General features: G+C 42.4%; 2 protein-coding genes across 5 annotated transcripts in view; one reads left to right on the top strand and one right to left on the bottom strand.

Annotated features, from left to right (window-relative positions):
* Positions 1-17556, bottom strand: part of SDHA (succinate dehydrogenase complex flavoprotein subunit A) — a 30861-nt gene extending 13305 nt beyond the window's left edge. For 3 of the 4 annotated variants that reach the window (XM_023508177.1, XM_023508178.1, XM_012812862.2), the window contains exons 1-10: positions 17441-17556; positions 12192-12281; positions 10826-10987; positions 9868-10011; positions 9146-9310; positions 7914-8062; positions 5784-5908; positions 2900-3068; positions 1062-1257; positions 302-473 (exon numbers count right to left, since the gene is read on the bottom strand). In XM_023508177.1, the coding sequence (XP_023363945.1) occupies positions 302-473; positions 1062-1257; positions 2900-3068; positions 5784-5908; positions 7914-8062; positions 9146-9310; positions 9868-10011; positions 10826-10987; positions 12192-12281; positions 17441-17485 (1417 nt within the window). In that variant the 5' untranslated portion in view covers positions 17486-17556. The remainder of the gene's footprint in view (positions 1-301; positions 474-1061; positions 1258-2899; positions 3069-5783; positions 5909-7913; positions 8063-9145; positions 9311-9867; positions 10012-10825; positions 10988-12191; positions 12282-17440) is intronic. The other variant, XM_003802004.3, reaches the window with a different exon arrangement.
* A 163-nt stretch (positions 17557-17719) lies between these two features.
* CCDC127 (coiled-coil domain containing 127) overlaps positions 17720-21737 on the top strand; it is an 8847-nt gene continuing 4829 nt past the window's right edge. Inside the window, exons 1-2 of the mRNA XM_003802003.3 lie at positions 17720-17995; positions 19415-19545. Coding sequence (XP_003802051.1) covers positions 19425-19545 — 121 coding nt within the window. The 5' untranslated portion in view covers positions 17720-17995; positions 19415-19424. The remainder of the gene's footprint in view (positions 17996-19414; positions 19546-21737) is intronic.

Genomic DNA, 21737 nt, shown 5'->3' with positions numbered 1-21737 from the left:
ACCTTTTTAACTGTTAGGACCCCTGTCTATGGGCACCCATAGCTCAATGGTTAAAGCGCCAGCCCCATGCACCAGGGGTGGTGGGTTCACACCCAGGCCTGCTTAACTAAGGAAAAAAAAAAGAACCCCACCCCCACCCCTGTCTAGGCTGTGTCTAGTCCCAGCATCTCAGTTTCCTCACTCCTAGGGGAAAAAACCCCAGACTACCTCTGTACAATCACTAAGCACATTTCAACAACAAATCCAGACTCTGTAACCTCTGCCCTCTGACACTGCCTAACTACTTGAAGAAAACACGTACCAGGCCTGCAAGATTCTTCAATGCTCAGGGCACATGCTCGCCCAAAGACGACCAAGTCCAAGAGTGAATTTGCCCCAAGCCTGTTGGCGCCATGCACTGAGGCACAGGCAGCCTCCCCACAGGCATACAAGCCAGGCACGATCTGATCTTGCCCGTCCACGTGCTTCAGGACCTGTGGAAAAGCAGATTTCAGATAAAATTTCAAGGTACCTCTGTCTCCCTAAATAAGGCATCTGTGCCATCTGTCAGAGAAGGGGAGGAAGTTAGCAAGAATCCCAGAAGGTGCCCCACTTCCCCCTTTGCCCCTGAACACTCAGCATACTGAGTAGGCCAAATGGCCTCCACCACATCCAGTGCTCCTTAGGACCTTGCCCCCGACCTGACTCACCACCCACCTCTGTCCTTGGTGTGAGCACTCCAGACTCTCCATCCACTGCTCACCATGAAGAGAGAACCCAACTCTCACACACCTCACCTTACTAACTGTAAAGACCATTACCAGGTAACACAAGATCATATAGGAAAGTAACCACAAAATGGAGAAAACTGCGAATGATATTATGACTGTTTACTAAGAAGAAATAAGAAATTTATAATGAACTATTAAGGAGTAAAAACTGAACTACAACCAGCCTCCCTCAACCCTCCAGTAAGAATAATTTAAAGTTAATCTGTCACACACCACAGTACTTTTTAAAAGAAAATATCTTTTTCTCTAAAATCTTTAGTGAAAACTACAATGTGGGCCTGGTACTGTCACCTGGCCCTTGTAGTTGGTGGGAATGCCACCCATGTTGTAGTGCACAGTGGGCAGCACAGGGATTGGCTCCTTGGTGACATCCACACCAGCGAAGATCATGGCTGTCTCTGAAATCCCAGGCAGGCGTGTGGCTAGCTGCGCAGGGGGTAGGTGGTGCAACTGTAGGTAGACGTGATCCTTCTCAGGGCCACAGCCTCTGGGAAAATGGAACATTATAACGTAAGGCACAGAATGGTAAGCGTAGAAATTCTGAGAATACAAAATCATCGAAACATGTAAGTTTCAACATTTTTGACACTAAAAAAAATCTCCCCTTCACTTATGGTCACTCTTACATCAAATCTTTTCTGAGCATCTACTGCACAACAGGGATGATACTAGGTGCTGGGTCATGGCCAAGAACAGGAACAAACCCCTGCCCTCAGCTAGAGTGGTGGCTCACCCATAATCCTAGCACTCTGGGAGGATTAGGCAAGTAGACTGCCGAAGCTCAGGAGTTCGAGACCACCCTGTCTCTACTAAACATAGAAAAATTAGCTATACATTGTGGCAGGCACCTGTAGACCCAGCTACTTGGGAGTCTGAGGCAAGAAGATTACTTGAGCCCAGGAGTTTGAGGGCCTGTGAGTTATGACACCATGACATTTTACCAAGGGTGACAGAGTGAGAAAAAACCCTGCCCTCACTGAATTCACACTCCAGTCTTAGGGATCAGTTTGCTACCTTTTCCTTAGTAAATGCATTAAGTTCTCTATGACAAATAGTTATCCCTCTGTGTCCATGATGAATTGATTTTAGGACTTCCTACGGACTGAAAAATCTATAGATGCTCAAGTCCTGTATAAAATAAGATAATATTTACCTATAATCTAGCATATACTACTGAAACATCCCTAGATTACTTATGACACTTAATACAATGTAAATCCCATGTAAATAGTTGTTACATTACTTTGTCTAGGCAGTAATGACCAAAAAAAGTCTGTACATCATCAGTAAAGATGCAATTTTATTTTGTTTTTATGGTTGGTTAAATCCATAGATGTGGAACCCACGGATATGGACAGATATCTGTACTCTAAAAAGCCACTGACTTCTCTTCTTTTAATATAAAAATGTAACTCTCTAAAGGCCATACCAGAAGATATTTAACAAGTGTCACTACATTAAAGAACAAGGTCTTGCAACAGAAAAGCCTTAAGTTGCTTTGCTAAAGACAACTAGCCCACACACCTTAATACCTGTGGGTGCTAAACACACCACCACTGAATGCTCATATGCTGCCTTCATTTGGGGAAGGGGTGTGTTTCTCCCTCTCACACTGAGTGTCCACCACACACAGACATATTACATTCCAGATTTGAGAAAGATTGACATTAAAATACCAGCTTAAATTCTCAAAATGTGGGTCTTGAGAAAAGTATCACAAATAACAGAAGATAGTCAATAAGTAACAAAGCTAACTCTGGGGTGAGAGGTGTTGATAGTCACACAGAAATAATAGCCTAGACGCTAAAATGTAAATATGCCACAGTAGAGAAAATCTTAATTAACCTCTATAGGTGGGGAGGAAGGAAGGGTTTAGTAGCTTCCACCCAGTGGGTATAATGCATGGAATAGGGCATACTCCCTGGGTACAGGACACAGCTACAACTCTGATTTTTACCTGTCATGTGTAAATTACATAACATAATCGTATTACCCTGAAATAAAAAATACTTGAATACCTGAATTTAAAATACTTAAATGTTAACAGTCACCGAAGAGGTAACAACTGAAAAGGAGGTACTTGTATCCATGTGCCCCAATTCAGACATCTCTGGATATTAATCACAGACCTTCCTTCACGGATCTCCAGAGTCATTGATCGAGACACAACGTCTCTAGATGCCAAGTCCTTCGCGACAGGGGCATATCGCTCCATAAACCTCTCGCCCTGACTGTTAATGAGAATGCCTCCCTCTCCACGGCATCCTTCTGTAATGAGACAACCAGCACCATATATGCCTGCAAAAAAATAGATAGATACATATAACCTAAGGATTGCTAGGTCTATAATTCAAATGTGTATTCTTGAAGACATTTTTAGGGGGAGACAGGAAAATGGTATGCCAAGAGCATGATAGGCAAAAATGAGTAAGAAAGAGAAAAAGTAACAGGAGTAAGTGTGGATAACAAAAAGCACTGACAAAGCTGACAGGTCTGGGCAGAGTGGTGTCCCCAAAGAGGAAGAAGGACTGCCAAGGCTAGTGGACAAAGCTCTGTTCAATACTCTGACAGTAGCCCATATGCTACATGTATCAAATTTTGTTTTAATTTTTGATCATTCTTTTGCACCATGATATTGTGGTAACCTACTTTAGGTAAGAATAACCAGCTTGGAAAATTCATATCTAAAGTACCCAAATAGCAGCAAGGACAATAATTATTACTGCTATAGTTAACACTTATATTGTACTTGCTAGGGACAGTTCTAGCTGCTTTGCTATATTAACTCATTTAAGCTTTAACAAGAACCCTAGGTACTATTATCCATTCTCAGAGAAAAACAAATTAAAGTTTAGCAACCCACCCATAGTTATGCAGCTGAAGACAGACTCCAAACTCAAACCTAAGCAATATGGCCTATGTTTTCAATCACAATTGTGTTCCTTAATGTCATGACAAAGAAGAAATGCCAAGCCCTTGAGTTTTTTTTTTTTTTTTTGAGACGGAGCCTCAAGCTATCCCCCTGGGTAGAGTGCCATGGCATCACGCTCATAGAAACCTCCAACTCCTGGGCTCAAGCGAGTCTCCTGCCTCAGCCTCCCAAGTAGCTGGGACTACAGGCGCCCGCCACAATGCCTGGCCATTTTTTGGTTGCAGCCATCATTGTTGTTTGGCGGGCCCAGGCTGGGGATTCGAACCTGCCACCTTAGGTGTATGTGGCTGGCGCTTTAGCCGCTTGAGCCATAGGCGCCGAGCCAAGCCCATAAGTTTTAACAAAGGAGACAAATTCAAAAGCTAATACTTTCATTAGTACAACAAAAGGGTTATCTTGCTTTTAAAGCAAGAATGAAATTCTTGCATTTCATCTGCCTTCCAGTTTTCCTAGTTTCAATGGTATTTTTTGGTGGTTTATTTCTCATACACTGGAAAAGAAACATAAGAAATGGAGGTATAATACGGCTCGGTGTCTGTTGCTCAGCGGCTAGGGTACTAGCCACACACACTGGAGCTCGTGTGCTCAAATCCAGCCTGGGCCTGCCAAATGACAATGACAACTACAACCAAAAAAAAACCCAGCTGGGTGTTGTGGTGGGCGCCTGTAATCCCAGCTACTTGGGAGGCTGAGGCAAGAGAATTGCTTAAGCCCAGGAGTTTGAAGTTGCTGTGAGCTGTGACACCATAGCACTCTACCCAGGGTGACATACTGAGATTCTGTCTCAAAAAAAAAGAAAAAGAAATGGAGCTATAACAAACTACAGATGGAATCCAGAAACTTGATGGCATTTTATCAGATAAAAATAATAATAAATGGGTGGCACCTGTGGCTCAAAGGCGTACGTCACTAGTCCCATATACTGGAGGTGGCGGGTTCAAACCCAGCCCTGGCCAAAAAAAAATAATAATAATAACAACAAATAATCCAACAGACTGGGTGTGTTGACTCATGACTGAAATCCTAGCACTTTGGGAAGCTGAGGCAGGATGACTGCTTGAGGCCAGGAGTTTAAGAATAGCCTGAGCAACCTAGGGAGACCCCATCTCCACAAAATGTTAAAAAATTAGCTGGATATGGTGATAAACAACTATAGTCCCAGCTACTCAGGAGGCTGAGGCAGGATCACTGGAAACCAGATGTCTGAGGTTACAGTGAGCTATAACTGCACCACTGCACTCTAGCCTAGGCAACAGAGCAAAACCCCATTTAAAAACAAACAACAAAAAAACATTACCAAAACAATTAAACTACAAAAGCCCCAACAAATACATTTTTTGTTTTTCATCCCTGCCAGGAATGAGATACCGACAGCAAAGAGGGGGAAAAAAGGGTCTGGTTCTTCAGTATTCATAAGTCAGAAAAGCAATCCAAAAAGAATTCAGCAGCATCACCTAGGATGAAAGGGAGATCTGTGTGTGTGTCTATCTCTCAGATTCATTTCTAGAAAACATCCCCCCCAAAGGGGACTTCAATTGTGTCAATGTCATTGAATCCCACAACTGTGTCAACTATCTGACAATCCCCTAAGTAGCTAGTCCCCAAATGGGGAGGGCCCAGTGTCCCTTCATGACGTGGAGTTCTGTCCTGTCACAGCTGTATGCTACCTTCACACCTCAGTCCTGTGTAAGCCTGATCTTCTCCCTCCCGGACTGAAGTCTGCTTGTGGCACTGCTGGTCAGATATGCTACCTAGCTCAGAGAATGCCCACCATGTGCCGGGCACCACACATAGTGCCAGTGAGACAGACCTGCCTCACCCCAAGGAGCTGACAATCATTGCTTCACAACTGGGAGAAGTGCTGCCAAGGCAATGGTCAGAGTTCTTGAGGAACACACAAGATAGGACCTAAACTGCCTTAGGGAAATCAGGAGAAAATCTTGAGGAAATGACATTTAGATTAGGACCTGAGACACAAAAGTTCCAATGATAAGTATGTTAGTACATGAAACTGTAGGGGACCGGTACTGCCTGTTTACAAGACACAACGAGCCCACTGCCAGGCGAGGGTCCTTTCCTACCTGTGGGGTGGAACTGAACGAACTCTAAGTCCTGGCAGGGAAGGCTTGCCCTGGTGATCATGGCTGTGCCATCACCGGTGCTGGTATGGGCAGATGTGCAGCTGAAGTAGGTACGTCCATAGCCTCTGGAAATAGAAAATAACAAAGAACAATGATTACACAGTGGCCCATGTCAGGACCTCCTGATGAGGCCAGAGCAGCCCCTGTAGTTTGTGCATACACCTTCACCCCCACAGTGTGCATACACTAAGCAGAGAGGCTGCTATCCCAGGCAAGTGGGACAGGCAAGTGGGGGATAGAAGGGATTCTCACTTGTATTTGTGTTGTTTGATGAGTTTTCCTGGTATGCATATATTACTCTATAATAAAATGTTTTTAAATTTTATGGGTTCACTTTTTTCTTCGTCTTGTTTTCCCAGCTTTACTAAGGTATGATCAACAAATAAAAAGTACATATTTAAGATGTATGATTGACGATTTAAGTATACAATGTGAACTGATCACTATAATCAAGTTAATTAACACCTCTCACACATCTCTCCCATCATCTCACAATTTCCATTTTTTGGTGATGCAGACATTCAATAACTACTTTTAACAAATTTCAAGTATGTATGCTATTATTAATTATAGCTACTATACTGTATGTCTTTATATACCATGCTAATAAAAATCTTCAGAACTTTGTAACTGAAATGCACCTTTAACCAACATGTCCCCAATCTGTAATTCCCCTCCTCCGTGCCTGGCATCCACTGTTCTGTTTTTCAAACTCTTTTAGACTCCACACATAAGTGACATCATGCAGTATTTGTCTTTCTATACCTGGCTTATTTCATTTAACAAACCATCCTCCGGGTTCATCCATGTTATCATTAATACTCCATTTTCATTAGTTACAACAGACCTTTAGCCTGTTCTCATAACTTGGCTACTGTGAATATGCTGCAATGAGCACATGGAGATGGAAGTACAGACATTTCTTTGAGCTACTCATGTCTCAACGTTCAGGTTCATACCCAGAAATAAGACTGCTGGATGATATGGTTGTTTTATTTTTAATTTAATTTTTTGAGGTACCTCCATTTTGAGGTACAAAAATAGTTGCACCAATTTACCTTCTTACCAACAGCGTATGAGGGTTTCCTTTTATCTACATCCCCATCAACACTAGTTACCTTGTCTTTTTTCTCACTAGGGTGAAGTGACATTATTGTGGTTTTGATTTGCCTTTCCCTGGATTAGAGATGACGACCATTTTTTCATATACTAGTTAGCCACTTATGTGTCTTCCTTGGAAAAATGCCTATTTGAGTCGTTTGCCCATTTCCAACTGAGTTGTTTTTTTGCTACTGAGTTGCATGAGTTCTTTACGTTAAGAAAGAAGTTAATTTTGGAAGTTTAATTCTAGAAGTTAATCCCTTATTGCATATATAGTTTGCAAATATTTTCTCCCAATTTGTAGTCCTGCTGATTATTTCCTATGCTGTACAGAAACTTTTTGAGTTTTTTTAATGGCTAAAGCAACAAACTGACAGTGTATAAATCAAATTTATTTATTTTCATCATGTGAAGAAACAGAATTATCTATTTCAGGAATTAATATCCATTAAAGCAAGGGAAATTATACAGAAAACTCCATGTGACTCTTCAGGCCTCAGTTTCCTCATCTACAATCAGGAGAGGTACACTGTGTAACCCTCATGGACTCTCTGAGCTTTGACCTAATGGTAGCCACTGCTATATCCTGAGGGCTACACTGCACTCTCATCCACCTCAGGGCAGGTGCCACTGTCATCTCCCTTATAGATGAGGAACTAAGGCTGGAAAGACTATCATTTTCATAGTTATGTCAAGATCTATGTGTAAACTGTTACTCTATAATGCCTCTATTTTCATTAGTATAAAGAAACTAAATGAAAGTTCTTCATTTTTATAAAGAAATAAATTACAATAAAAATTAGATTCCTGGCTGGGCACGGTGGCACACACCTGTAATCCCGGCAATTTGAGAGGGTGAGGGAGAATTGCTTGAGACCAGGAGTTTGAGACCAGCCTAGGAAACAGTGAGACTCCATTACTACTGGGGGGAGAGTGGAGTTGAACAGGGAGAAAAAATTAGATTCCTACCCAGTAGCAACAACAGTATTCTTTGCTCTTATGCGATGTATGGACCCATCCTCTATGCACAGTGCAATAACACCACAACATTCCCCATTTTCCATCAGAAGATCCAAGGCAAAATACTCTACAAAATAGCTGGTATCATATCGCAGAGACTTAAAAAGAAAAACAAAAAACAAGAGTTAAACCAACATTTATAGTTATATTGTTCATATGACCAGGTCAAAAAACTTGATTCCATTCTGTTATCAAATGGACCAGGTAATTCCACAACCAGTAACAGTATCAAGGGCCTATGCACAAGTGCAAGAGTGCTCCCATGCTAAGTGGCACAAACAAGACATACCAAGTGCAAATGTGTCAAGCATGCTAGAGAAAAGCATGCAGACGGAGTATTTTTTATTACTCATATTTTAGTAATACATCTATTTCTCTATTCCAAACTGTCTTATGGCTTCATGCAGCACTGAACTGCCCTCAGAGATTGGCACCAAAGTGAGGCCTATGGACTGCACAGCCATGGCCCAGATGGGAGCTGTTGGCCACATATAACCACTTAATTAATGAAAACAATTAATGAAGAGACATCCACCTCTGCAATCACACCAGTCACATCTGCAATAGTGCCATGTGGCTGCTGGCTATCAAAGTGGACAGTGCAAATAAGCACCTTTCTACCACCACAGACCAGCACTAGACAACATCACAAGACCAGGCTCTGTAGCTCCCCTGGGCCAATGCAAGTGGCTCTCATAAGCCTGGCCAACTTCCCATATGACAGCTCCTGTGACGGATGACAGGTCCCTTAAGACATTTAGCAAGACACTAAGGCATTGACATCCTAACACTTGCAAATTAATGATCTGCCCCCATTATCTGAAAACAACAGAGTTCAGAATATTGATTATTCTGAATCAATACTGTTCAGAATATTATTTGTCCATGCTAAAATTGGTTCTGATCATCCAGCGATTACTGTCTTTCAAGTCTCTGTCTGGTTTTAATAGTTAATAATCAAGATAATCAATCAGTTCAGAAACGTGGAGGTGATGAAACAACATTAAAACACTTGCTCTGTTCTTTCATCTTGAGTGTGACAGATCCCAACCTCAAACCCGGCATTTAATGACTATCAATTCAACTTTCCAAAATAGAACCAAGAATAAACATATCGCCTTAAGAGAGAGTTATTCACAGCATCTCTTTAATACTTTGATATGCATCCGAAATGGCCTTACCCTTCCATACAAGGTGTGCAACAGTGAGTGCCCAGTCCGATCAGCCACACAGCAGCACCGATGGGCCTGCCCGCCTTTTCCAAATTTGAGGCTCTGTCCACCAAATGCACGCTGATAAATCCTCCCATCTTGAGTTCTGCTAAAGGGCATACCATAATTTTCTAGCTGTGAAACAAAATAAAACAAAAATTTATTACCTTAAAGGAGATATTCATGGCTAATTTTTTTTTATGTTTTTGGAGACAGTCCCACTCTGTTGCCCTGGGTAGAGTGCTGTAGTGTCATAACTCACAGTAACCTCAAACTCCTGGGCTCAAGCAATCCTCCAGCCTCAGCCTCCTGAGTAGATGGGACTATAGGCATCTACCACAACACCCGGCTAATTTTTCTATTTTCAGTAGAGACGGGGTCCTGTTCAGGCTGGTCTCCAACTCCTGAGCTCAAGGGATCCTTCCACCTCAGTCTCCCAGAGTATTAAGAAGACAGCTGTGAGTCACTGAAAGTAGTATGTTCTACGAAAATATTGACATTTCAGAAAAGTTTCCTTATTAAATGTACGAGATAGTTAATGACAGAAAAAGATTTCTCTTGTTAGCTGAGCTCATTACCATTCTTTCAATTAGTCATATCTGCCTCAATCTCTTAAACTTTTTCTAGGACTCCTTTTGTATTCAATATCAGAAACAGACATCAGGAGGCCCCGTGAGCTTCCCACACATCACCTCAACCACAGCAGCAGGGGCCTGCTCCGTCATGTAGTGGATGGCATCTTGGTCCCCCAGCCAGTCAGAACCCTTCACGGTGTCATAGAAATGCCACCTCCAGTTGTCCTCTTCCATGTTTCCCAGAGCAGCATTGATTCCTCCCTGGAAACACCAAGCACTCCTTACAAGTGATAAGCGGGAGCCCCAGCTGCGTCTTCTGGGGCCCATCTCCTCCCCAGGACCTGATTCAAAGAAAGCCAACTACTCAGTGCGGTGACTCTCAGGGAGGCCTGACATCAGTAGACAGTGAGGCCTGCTGGATCCAAATCACAACTACTCCCTGCTTAGTCTGTCTCCTGACCTGTGCAATAGAGATGCGTGAACTCCTCAAAGGCCTTTTTGGAGTGAGTCAAAGGTTATACATAACATGAGTACTTAACATACCTGGCACAGAAAAGGTCCTCAACCTCAAACCTATTCAGATCATTTTATCATAAAATGTCCCCAATTCTATTTATGGGTATGTATTATTAAAGATGAGACATGCTTATTCTCTGTACTCCAAGAACTATACTCCCCTGCATCAGGCTTCCCTCTTCTGTGTGTGGCCTCTGCTCTGCTTTATACTTCAGAGGTACAGAACACGGCAGCACAGGGACAAATGAAACTCTCACCTTTTTCTTCTCCAATCTAACTTTTGATTCTTCTTCTTTAGATAATCTCTTTCTCACAGGGCATGGTGCGGGGTGGGGCACTACACAGGATAGTTCAAGGAGACCCAAGTATGACTGAAGCCCCAGTAAGAGTGAGACAAGTCTCCAGTGCTGCATAGTCCCTAGGGAAGACAATCCTGGCAGAGAGCCCAGAGTATAACAGCATGAAGCAAGCACATCACAGGAAGGAGGCAGGAGGCTGCTCAGGCAGTGGGTCTGTTTGGGACATTGCACAAGGTGAAAGGATCTAGAGGGCCTCTTACCTGTGCTGCGACGGTGTGTGACCTGGTAGGAAAGAGCTTTGTAACACATGCTGTATTGAACCCTGCCTCAGAAAGGCCGAAGGCAGCACGCAAGCCTGCCCCTCCAGCACCCACTACCACTGCATCAAATTCATGATCAACTACCGGATACTGAGCAGAAATCTGAAAAAGAAAAATGTACCTGTCACTCACACATTCAACTATGCCAACACAAAGACTGCAGTTCCAGTAAAAGAGCCTGAGGAAGAGGAAGAAGTGACCACTGTGCACACAGTTCCCCCTTCTATCCCAGAGCTAAGCACCAGTCCTTAAACAGTGCTAAGGGATGGTGGGCACATCCTCACATACAAAAGGGACCAAGAGCCAGATTTTATAAATGACAGTGAGTCTATCCCACGGGACCAGGAAATGCAACATTAGCTGAAAATGTAAAGGTATACAGTCCAAAAATCCATTTCTGGGAAAAGCCTGACCATGAAGACCCTCATCTGTCAATTCTGTTTACTAAAGCAGGGAAACACAGAAGCACAGGAAGGCAACAACATGAATCAAAATACCAATTCTAAATATGATTTTTCTTTCCAACTATCATTTTTTTTTTATTTTTATGCTCGAAAGCCTTTTATTGACTACTGTATGTCTCAGCAATAAAGCATGTGTACAGATTTGTTTAAAATTTGGTTCTTATCACTATAAATCATAAATACCAACTGTCATTTTTATTTACTTTCTCTTTTTATGTTTATACCCATATACATATGCGAAACAAATCTAAGCTTGTAATGTAGTAGAGATAGTATTTCCCCTGTGATCTCTAAGTGTCTCATGATAATCTTAGAATGTTGTTGCACTTAGAGACGCATGTTCCAGTTCATCTGGTTGATAACCTGAGAATTAAAAACCACACTATGCTTCAGGCCCATGTCTTTTTATGACTGAAAAGGTACTAAGTAGTATTAAAACTTACCTTGTGAACAAAGTTCATTTGTTTCAACAAAGTAGAACTGGTACACTAAATACAATAATCTATATCCAGTCCTATTTGGAGTAGATTTTACCATCTGCCACAGCAAATGCTATTCATTTGTATTTTATTAATTTGATGCTTTACTTAACTCTAGTTTATAGATACGTAAAAGCTATAAGCAAAAAGGTTAATATTTATGTTTATATTTCTACCACAATTAAGTATTATTGCACTAAAAATAATCTGAGCTTATACTAGATGCTCATGAGAATCTTTTCTCTTTAAATAGGCTTATTACTCAAACGTATTAAAATAAACTGGTATAGATCATTACTGCTCTAAGCAAACAACCACCAAAAAAACCCCAATTATAATGGAACAAAAAACTCACAAACTTACAGAATCTGACACTTTAGCAGATGCTCTCTTGTACCCATCACCAGTGAAGTGAAAACCTCTGGTTCCTGTCTGGAATGCTGCTGGCCACTGCTGAAACACAGACTGAGGGTTAGCATCTTTAAAGCAGCAGCACACTCCATGGGAGGAATTGTACTTCTCCCTGTAAACTGTTAACTTTTCAGGGGCCCAGCTGCTCCTGCTCATCCAGAACACTCCCTGGGACACTTTGCTCTGCTCGCTCTGCAGGGCAGCAACAAACAGCATGGACCGAGCCCTAGGAGCACATCTCCACTCTGACTTGGGCTCCAAGAAAAGCCCAAACAGGATCCTCACTGACTCAGGTATAAAATGGAAAAGACACTTTCTCTGTAAAGTCTTAGTTTATGCTACTTAGTGGAAAGTGGGGAAGACATAGATATTGTTTTACTATATGTGGCAGTTTTGCAAATAAAGCTTCACTGCCCTTTTCTCACTGGAGCTCCAAACATGTTTGAAGCCTTGTGGGCAGTGAAAAAGGCAGTGAACAGTTTATTAGATTGACATTCTAGAATAATAAAAACCGTCAAGTTCAGAGAGATGAATGGTGTAACCCTTTATCGTGCACAGAAGGATTTCAGTCACACTCTTCTGGTCATGCCCAGAGATGCTCCCTCTGCCTGACTGCCCCTGGCTGACCTCTACGACTCATTAAATCTTGGCTTAAATGTCCCATCTTAGAAACATTTATCCAAGAAAAATGCCTTTTTTTGAGACAAGGACTTGCTTTGTTGTGTCCAGTCTGGTGTGCAATAATGTAATCACAGCTCACTGCAGCCTTGAACTTCTGGGCTCAGGCAATCTTCCGGCCTCAGTCTCCCCACAGTCAGGACTATAAGCCTTCACTACCACACCCACCTAGGTTTTTTTTTTTTTGAGACAGAAAAAAATTTAAAATCGTCGTCCTGGGTAGAGTGCAATAGCATCACAGTTCATAGCAATCTCAAATTCCTGGGCTGGAATAATCCACTTGCCTTAGCCTCCTGAGTAGCTGGGACTACAGGCAAGTGCCAGCCTGCTTGGTTAATTTTTCTGTTTTTAGTAGAGATGGGGTCTCACTCTTGCTCAAGCTGGTCTTGAAACCTGAGCTCAAATGATCCACTAGACTCAGCCTCCCAGAATGCCAGGATTACAGGCATGAGCTACCACCTCTGGGTCCAGCTATTATTAAAAAAAAAATTTCTGCAGAGGTGGGGGTCTCAGTACGTTGCCCAGTCTGGTCTCAAATTCCTGGGCTCAAGTGATCTTTCTCGCCCTGGCCTCCCAAACATGCTGGGGATTATAGGCATGCACCTCTACGCCTGGCAGAAAACTGCTTTTAGTGAAATCTTGGCCCAGTGTCAGAGAAGAGACATTTTCCACATGCTAAGATCGTTCAGGGGGTATGTTTTCTATCCTGCTGACTGTATTTTATAAGATCACTGATAATGTAAGAAGTTCCTGAAATATCATAAAGGACAATTAAGAAAATAATACATTCTGCAGTCAGAAGAGGGGTTATAAGAGATATTTTCAAGTGTCCTGAAATTTGGAAAAGATAGATATTTACTCAGTGGGGTAAAAAAGAAATTATTCTGTAGGATAAACAAGTGGGGATTATTAGGGGTATTTAGCAAAATGAAATGAGTTATTTGAAAATCAGTGGCTTCCTATAAGGTGAAAGTACTCAGGCCAAAGCTAGATGATTTGATTTCCTTTAAGCAAAGTCAGAGATGGGCTCCTGCCTCTTTGGTTCCTTCTAACTGAATGAGAGCTCACACAAACATTTGAGTTTTATTCCAATTACAAAGTAGTTTGCTAGATTTTTAAGTAGATCTCAACTAATAAAAGCAATTTCCTTCAATTCTCCAATTTTAAATCTACATTTTTTTTTATATAACCCAATTTAGGTTTTTCCTTTTTCTCAGAAAGTAAATTTAAAAAAGTAAAAAGAACAAATATTTCCTGCCTTAGTATAATTTTAAACGGTAAAATCACATTTTACGATCTTTGAAAGAATTTTAATACAAACACTCTTGAAAAAGCACCATATTAACATAACAGCACCAATAAGACTAGTGCATTTTGTTATAACGAAGTAAAATAGAAATAATGATATCTCTTAGTATTTCCTTTTTTCTAGGATATTCACGTTGAAGGTACCCTTCTCACACTAGTTTAAACGCTGGCAACTAGTCTAATGCAATTTTAAACAAATCATCACATCATCTCCCCGGTGGAAAACAATGATACTAAACCTTTAAGTATAAATCTAATTATCCATTTTTGGGGGAGATTTTAGAATTTGGAGTTATAAATACAGAATGAGCTGAAAACACTATAGAACTGACCAATTTCTGTCTTGAGATAAAACTCATTTTGTGTCACTTGTTAAATTTAGTATTTTTTTTTGAGAAGAACCTATCAAACATTTTCTAATGGGACAACATGAAGAAGAATGAGGAAATCCACCTAACTAGAAGTAATCCTTCGACCTTGTTTAACAATATTCAAGTTCAAATGACAGAATTAAGGTAGAAGTGAGACAAAAGTAAGAAGGGTAGATATTAATATCCTCATTCTGGCAAAGAGGGGAGTCCTCATCTAATAAAAAACACCTATAAATCATGAACAAGAAACTAATTTGTGGGTACAATCTACATAGGTAATTACAAAAGCAGCTGATAAAGGACCTAAAAATGGGTGCATAATTATACTGGGAGGACAGGGGAAAGGGAAGTAGGGTGGTTTAGTGGGAACTAAACCTTCCTCTACCAGGCAAGAAGTTGATGTCTAAAAATAACAAAAATGCACCTGCATATCAGTTAGAGAAAAGGGGATAAATACCAGGGGCCAATATCAGAAACAGCTTGGCACTGCTTCCAGTGGGGAATTGGGGGGGGTCTATTCCTTTTTATATATAAGGGTATCTATAATTATCCATTTTTTTTACAACTATGTGTAAATTATTTCATTTTAAAAAGGGATGATTAAAAGTTAGCATGGTTACTGAGCATAGGTTGCGAGCCCTGGTTTGGAAGAGTGTCACCAAAGTGTTCAAACGTTATTTTACATCCTTGACTTTCCCTTGCTCTCTAAAGATCCTTGGGAAAAATCTGAGCTTCTGAGCTAAGATTAACATCCAGGTGATATACCAAAATGAAGTCACAATTTTCCAAATGGATGGGGAAAAACATCATGCAGAACTAGATGTTGTTATAATCGTCCCAAAAAGCAAACAAAAGGCTACTACTATGATAGTCTAAATAACGTGATTCTACATACACCATTAAAACATATTCAGAACAATCTACTCAACTAAATTGATTTATCCTAGAACAATATTTTGAATATTCATGTTAAGGGGATTGAAAAATCTCTCCCCTGAACTGAGCAGTTAACCAACAACTATTTACGGTTCTTGGGTTTACTCTTCCTTTGGATTAAACTGCTTTAGACCAGTTTGCAAACTGTGTCAGTGCCTTGAAACAAAAAGGAAAAAAAGGCACAGTAAGTCCAGTAAGCTGGTACCTTGAATGGAGTTATAAATACAGAATGAGCTGAAAACATTACAGAACTAACCAAAATGATATAAAAAAAAATTCTCTGTGGACTTGACTGAAATTATCCTTAGCAAAGATAATTCTCAGTTGGATATCACAAATATCTTTCCTTTTTCTGCTAATTTATTATCTCGTTCCTTGGTAAACCCCAATTCTTCAAGGGAAAAAGCAGACCTGAAAAGCCAATAAATACACTGGTACAGAATTAATTTCTGTAGGAGAAACTAGCTTCATCAAGATAAAAGACCTAAAAAAACTAAAGACCAGATCTTGGTAGCCTTAACTTATAGTTCTACTTTGCTATCTCTATCTCACCATCTTGTTTATATCCAACCAAAGGGCTGTAAGATTCTGAGATGATGCAGCTAAGATGCTGGCAGCTAATAGCTGATTCAATAAAAGGTTACTTCTAATCAAGCCGTTAGGAAAGGTACAGTTCACTCATCCTCACCTGTTGTTGTGCTAGAACCCTATTCTTGCTCAGAGCTGAAATTCTAGTCTAATACAGAGTAAAAGGACAATATTTTCACTGATAAACTCACAAAGCATGAGCAGGGGATGAAGGTCATTTTTTAGTCTGTTGGGGTCTTAGTCTACACAAAGGAACACTGGACACAATCCGGACTGAGAACAAACATGCTAGCTCTTTTCCAATCAGAAGTTACCAGTCTAGCAATTCCCCTAAAAAAGCCCCACTGACCAAGGACTTAATTCCTGCTAGTGGACTCCCTCCTAGCAGCACTTAGGACTGTCAGACTAGGGGTGGGGTGGTTGACTGCTCAGTCAACGCCAATGCTTTCTGGTATTGATGGGATGCCTGTTACGACTAAGACTCACATTTAACTCAAAATTGTTAACATCTGTATTTCAGAAAGGAGAAAACTGCAGTCACAATTACACGGATAATTCAAATGTGTATTGTAGGACACTCCGGTTCCTACTGGAACTTTTACTTTGTAATTATACTAAGTGGCTGGGTGCGTGAGTTCATTTAAAATAATTAAGCCTTTCAAATTTAGCATGAGTAAATAAACTCCTAAAAGGTCCATTCTGAAGATGTCACCTTACACTCTAAACAATAAGAGCTCAGCAAAGCACAACCCCGACCACTACCCTCCACTGATGCGAGTTCTGCCCAGGGAGGCCCGTCCGTCCCCTCTCGGACCCCATCCCTCCGAAACAAAGGTCTTGGCCACTCTGCCCGGCCAGTGTCCTAAATTCTCCACCTGATTTTTAAAATTTGTGCAAAAGGGCCATCACACACAAAACCCAAAATAAAAGGCTTCAACTTGCATGGTCTTGGTATGGACACGCGTAGATTTGCGCCTTCTCGCAAAGCTCGCATCCCACCCCGGGTAGTCTTAGGGCCCTGCCGCCCCGCGGCGAGCCCCGACCACGCCACGGCCAGCCCGCACAGCCCTTGGCGGCCACCCGCCCAGTGACCTTGGGAGACAGGGCTCTTCCCCTTGGCCACGCACTAAGACTAAGGAGGGGGCGACTCAGCCCGCGAGGCCTCCGGACGCCAAGCCTGGACTCCAAAGCGGAGAGGTCGTGACCTTCACCCGGGCGCAGCGGGCCGACCAGCAGGCTTTGGTGCGCCTACACCCGGTAGGGATTGTCCCGCTCCCTCCGCCGCCTCGGCCCCCGCCCCACCTCGCGGCGTCAACTCACCTTCCTGGTCAGGGCCAGGTGCCGCCCCCGCAGCAGCCACAACATGCCTAGGGCCCCGGACAAGTCTGTCACCACCTCACAGTCCACCAGCACCCCCAAACTCCCACCGTGTTGCGCCTGCGCACCACGACGCGAGAGCAGAAGGATATTGCGCCTGCGCATCACGCGGGGGGTGGGGTTGCGTCGGGGTTCCGCGCCTGCGTAGAGAGAATCCGCGGCTGAAGCGCAGAGGAAGAGGTAGGGTTCCCGCGCTCCTGGCCGGCCGTAGGTCAGGGTGCTCGGTGGCCCGGCCGCGCAGGCCTTGCTCAGGGTGGGGTTCGGTCATCCACAGTTCTTAAAAAACAATGCAAAACAAACAAAAACAGTAAAAATGAAATCCCGCGTGGCTCCCTGAAATTGCCAGGACTGAGTGGATCGGAAGCTTCAGGAGGAGGAGAACGGTCGGAGAGTGGTGGCCGCGGCCTCGTCACAGCTACGCGGGCAGGAGCGACCCCCAACCACTGCACTGCAGCCTGGACAATATAGCAAGATCCTCTCGCCAAAAAAAAAAAAAAGGTAGGAAGAAGACTTGGGTTGCCTCGGGACTTGGCGAACAGCCTCTAGGGCGGAGGCGGGAAGGGAAGGGAACCGGTTAGTCGAGGCTCCGCCCAGTGCCGGCGCCGGCTGCGCGTCCTCACGAGAGCATCCAGCTTGTCCGTATGTGGCCACCACAAATACATACTGATACATACTGATGACAAAATAGTTTACAACAGATGCATAGGAAGGAAGAAACACAGCTCAATTTTTTTTTGAGACCGAGTCTCTGTCACCCTGAGTAGAGTGCAGTGACGTCATAGCTCACAGCAACTTCAAACTCGGGGCTCACGCGGTCCTCTTGCCTTCTAAGTACCTTGGAACTACAGGCTCCCGCCCCAACACCTGGCTATTTTTAGAGATTGGGTCTCTAACTCCTGAGCTTAAGCAATCCACCTGGCTGGGCTTCCCAGAGTGCTAGGATTACCGGCGTGAGCCACCATGCCTGGCCACCCCAAAATTTTTTTACTTTTTTTGTGACAGGGTCTGCTGTCTTTCCCGAACTACAGTGCAGTGGCATCATAACAGCTTGCTGCAGCCTCCAGCTCCTGGGTTCCAGTGATTTTCCTACCTCAGTCTCCCAAGAAGCTAGAACTACAGATGCCCTCCACCAGGCCTAACTTTTAAATTATTTATAGAAACAAGGTGTCCTTATGTTGCCCAGGCTGGTCTCAAATTCTTGGTCTCAAGTGATCCTCGTTTTGGTCTCCCAAAGTGCTGGGATTAAAGGTGTGAGCCAGCCACCACACCCAGCCTGAGCTGGAGTTTCCTTACATCCATCCTTCCTTCCTCACACTCTTAATACTGCTCAGAAGACCTTTTTATCTCTGCCTGTTAAAATGCTTCTCATTCTTCAAAGCCTAATTCATATGAAACATTGTGTCCAGTGTATAATTTTATATATGTATAATTGTATGTCTTTATATGCAACTATATTAACAGAATTCTCCCAAGAAATAGAACCAGAAGAGGAGGGACACTATAAGGAATTGGTTTAAGTATACAAATTCTCATCTCATCCAGAAACGCCTTCATAGACATACCCAGAAATAATGTTTTACCAAATATTTGACTACCCAGTGGTGCAGTCAGGTTGACATAAAATTAGCTATCATAACAGCCATACATTTGAACATGTTAACACTAAGAACTTAACCTAATTGTCCGTATTTTTCACCTATTTAAGGCAGGTTTCTCCCCCACCAGATTATGAGATACTCTCATCTAAGATCTTGTTTTTACTTTCTTTGAATCCCATAGGGCTCAGTGCTATACAGCATGTAGATAGAACTGAAAAACTTTCTTGAACAAAAATAGTGATTCATATGATCCATGTAGACTGTGTAATTGTGACAGATATATTTTATGCCTTCTTGGTTAATGTGTTTATTCTTCAAGGTATATCTCTATGAATAACTTAAACGATCCTCCAAACTGGAATATCCGACCTAATTCCAGGGCTGATGGCAGTGATGGAAGCAGGTGGAATTATGCCCTATTGGTTCCAATGCTGGGATTGGCAGCTTTTCGTAAGTCATGGTTTTCCTAACATCTGTGTTTTCTGGGCTGAAAGTGTGGAGCCCTGTTAGGGGAGGCAGCAGAGTTAGGGAGCATGAAGACCATGGCTTTGACACCTGATAGGTACAGCCTGTTTTAGCCCATACAGTGAATCTTGAGCAAATTTCTTAACTTTTCAGTCTCATTTTACCTGTTTATGGGAGGTGGCTAATCATACCTCAACATAGTGTGGGGAGTAAATAAGAGAAAGTATTTAGAAGCATTTTGTGTGAAGTGGATTTTAATAACTGTTAGCTCCCTATCAAAGCTTTGCTGTTCTGCAGGGGAGGTCCCTTGCTTGCTTCAGTTACCCTCATAAGGACATAAAGAAAACCAGTTCTCAGCTGGGTGTGGTGGCTCACCCCTGTAATCCTAGCAGTCTGGGAGGGTGAATTGCTTGAGTTCTGGAGTTTGTCTCTACTAAAAATAGAACTTTAAAAAAAAAAAAAAACTAGTCAGGCATGGTTGCCCAGGAGTTTGAGGTTGCTGAACTACTGTATGATAATGCTACCAATACTCTACCCAGGGCAACAGAGTAAGATTCAGTCTTAAAAAAGAAGAAGAAAATAAAACCAGTTCTGGGCCAGGCGTAATAGCTTATGCCTGTAATCCTAGCACTTTTGGAGGCCTAGATGGGAGGATCAGTTGAGGCCAGGAGTTGGAGACCAGCCTGGGAAACATAGCAAGATCTTGTTCCTGCAAAAAAAATAAAAAATTAGCTGAGCATACTGGTGGCACACACTTCTTGTCCCAGCTGCTCAGGAGGCTCAGGTGGGAGGATTACTTAACACAAGGTCTTACTTTGTTGCTTAGGCTAGTTTCAAACTCCTGGTTTCATGCAATTTTCCTGCCTCAGCCTCCTGTTGTGATGAATTACAGGTGTGAACCACCGTTCCCATCCTATTTGTCCTGTTTTTTTTTGTTGTTGTTTTTTAAAGAGACAGTGTCTCTCTTTATTACCCTCAGTAGAGTGCTGTGGCATCACAGCTCACCGCAACCTCCAGCTCCTGGGCTTAAGCGATTTTCTTGCCTCAGGCTCCTGAGTAGCTGAGACTAGAGGCGCCTGCCACAATGCCTGGCTATTTTTTGTTGCAGTTTGGCCAGGGCCAGGTTTGAACCTGCCACCCTGGTATATGGGGCAAGTGCCCTACCCACTGAGCCACAGGCGCCACCCTATGGTGATATTTTTTATATCATGCTTTTTTTACGTGCTGAGATTTCTCAGGTCAGCAGGTTACTATAGGAGGCTCATCAGAGTAGGATATATTTATAATCCAGTGATTTGCATAGCATCTTGGTGAAAGTGGGTGGATCCAAATGCAGTCCTAGGGGTTACCATTTATTAAGCTCACTAGCCTGCAATCTTGCAAGGCACTTCTTAGACACTTGGAAAGGTTGCTGTTCCCTGTGGCTAGGGTGATGAACTTCCACATTAGCGAGAGGACTGGAAAACTTAAAATTACTCTTACTAATGTAATAATTAATTGGCTTCGAAGTTGGGAGAGGCCCTGAAGTGACATTCATTTTCTATTTGTTTTTCAGACTCATCTCTAGCTTATCTTGTCATAATTTTACTTTTGAAATTCTTGCTTTCCCTTCCTGAACTTTTGAAATGATGTTTTCTGTGCCAAAGAAGGGTTGAGAAAAATTTTATTTTTTTCTTTTTGGCATTTTTTTTGCTAAGGTAAAGTGATAAGAGATAACTTTTTAGAGTCTCTGTCATTCTGGGTAGAGTGCCATGGCATCATAGCTCATAGCAACTTTAAACTCTTGGGCTTGAGCAATCCTCTTGCTTCAGCTTCCCAAGTAGCTGGGACTACAGATTCCACCACAATGCCTGGCTAGTTTTTTTAAAGAGACAGAGTCTCACTTTAGTAAACATGGAGTCTCACTTTTGCTCAGGCTGGTCTTGAACTCCTGAGCTCAAGCAAGCCACCTACATCAGCCTCCCAGAGTGCTAGGATTACAGGCGTGAGCAATCGCACACAGCCTCAGGGATAACTTTTAACTTTGCATTCTTACAAGGATCCTCTAAAAATGTTATTACAAGTTTGAGAAGTTATGTTGCAATATATGACTATTAGTCATCCCTCAGCATAGCCTAGAAGTACGGTAAAGACAAATATTTGATAAACACTAATGATTGACTTATTTTTTTTTTTTT

Source organism: Otolemur garnettii, unplaced genomic scaffold (assembly GCF_000181295.1).
Source record: "Otolemur garnettii isolate 467f Iridium unplaced genomic scaffold, OtoGar3 scaffold00226, whole genome shotgun sequence".
NCBI lineage: Eukaryota > Metazoa > Chordata > Mammalia > Primates > Galagidae > Otolemur > Otolemur garnettii.
This window is presented reverse-complemented; position numbering and strand designations above follow the sequence as displayed.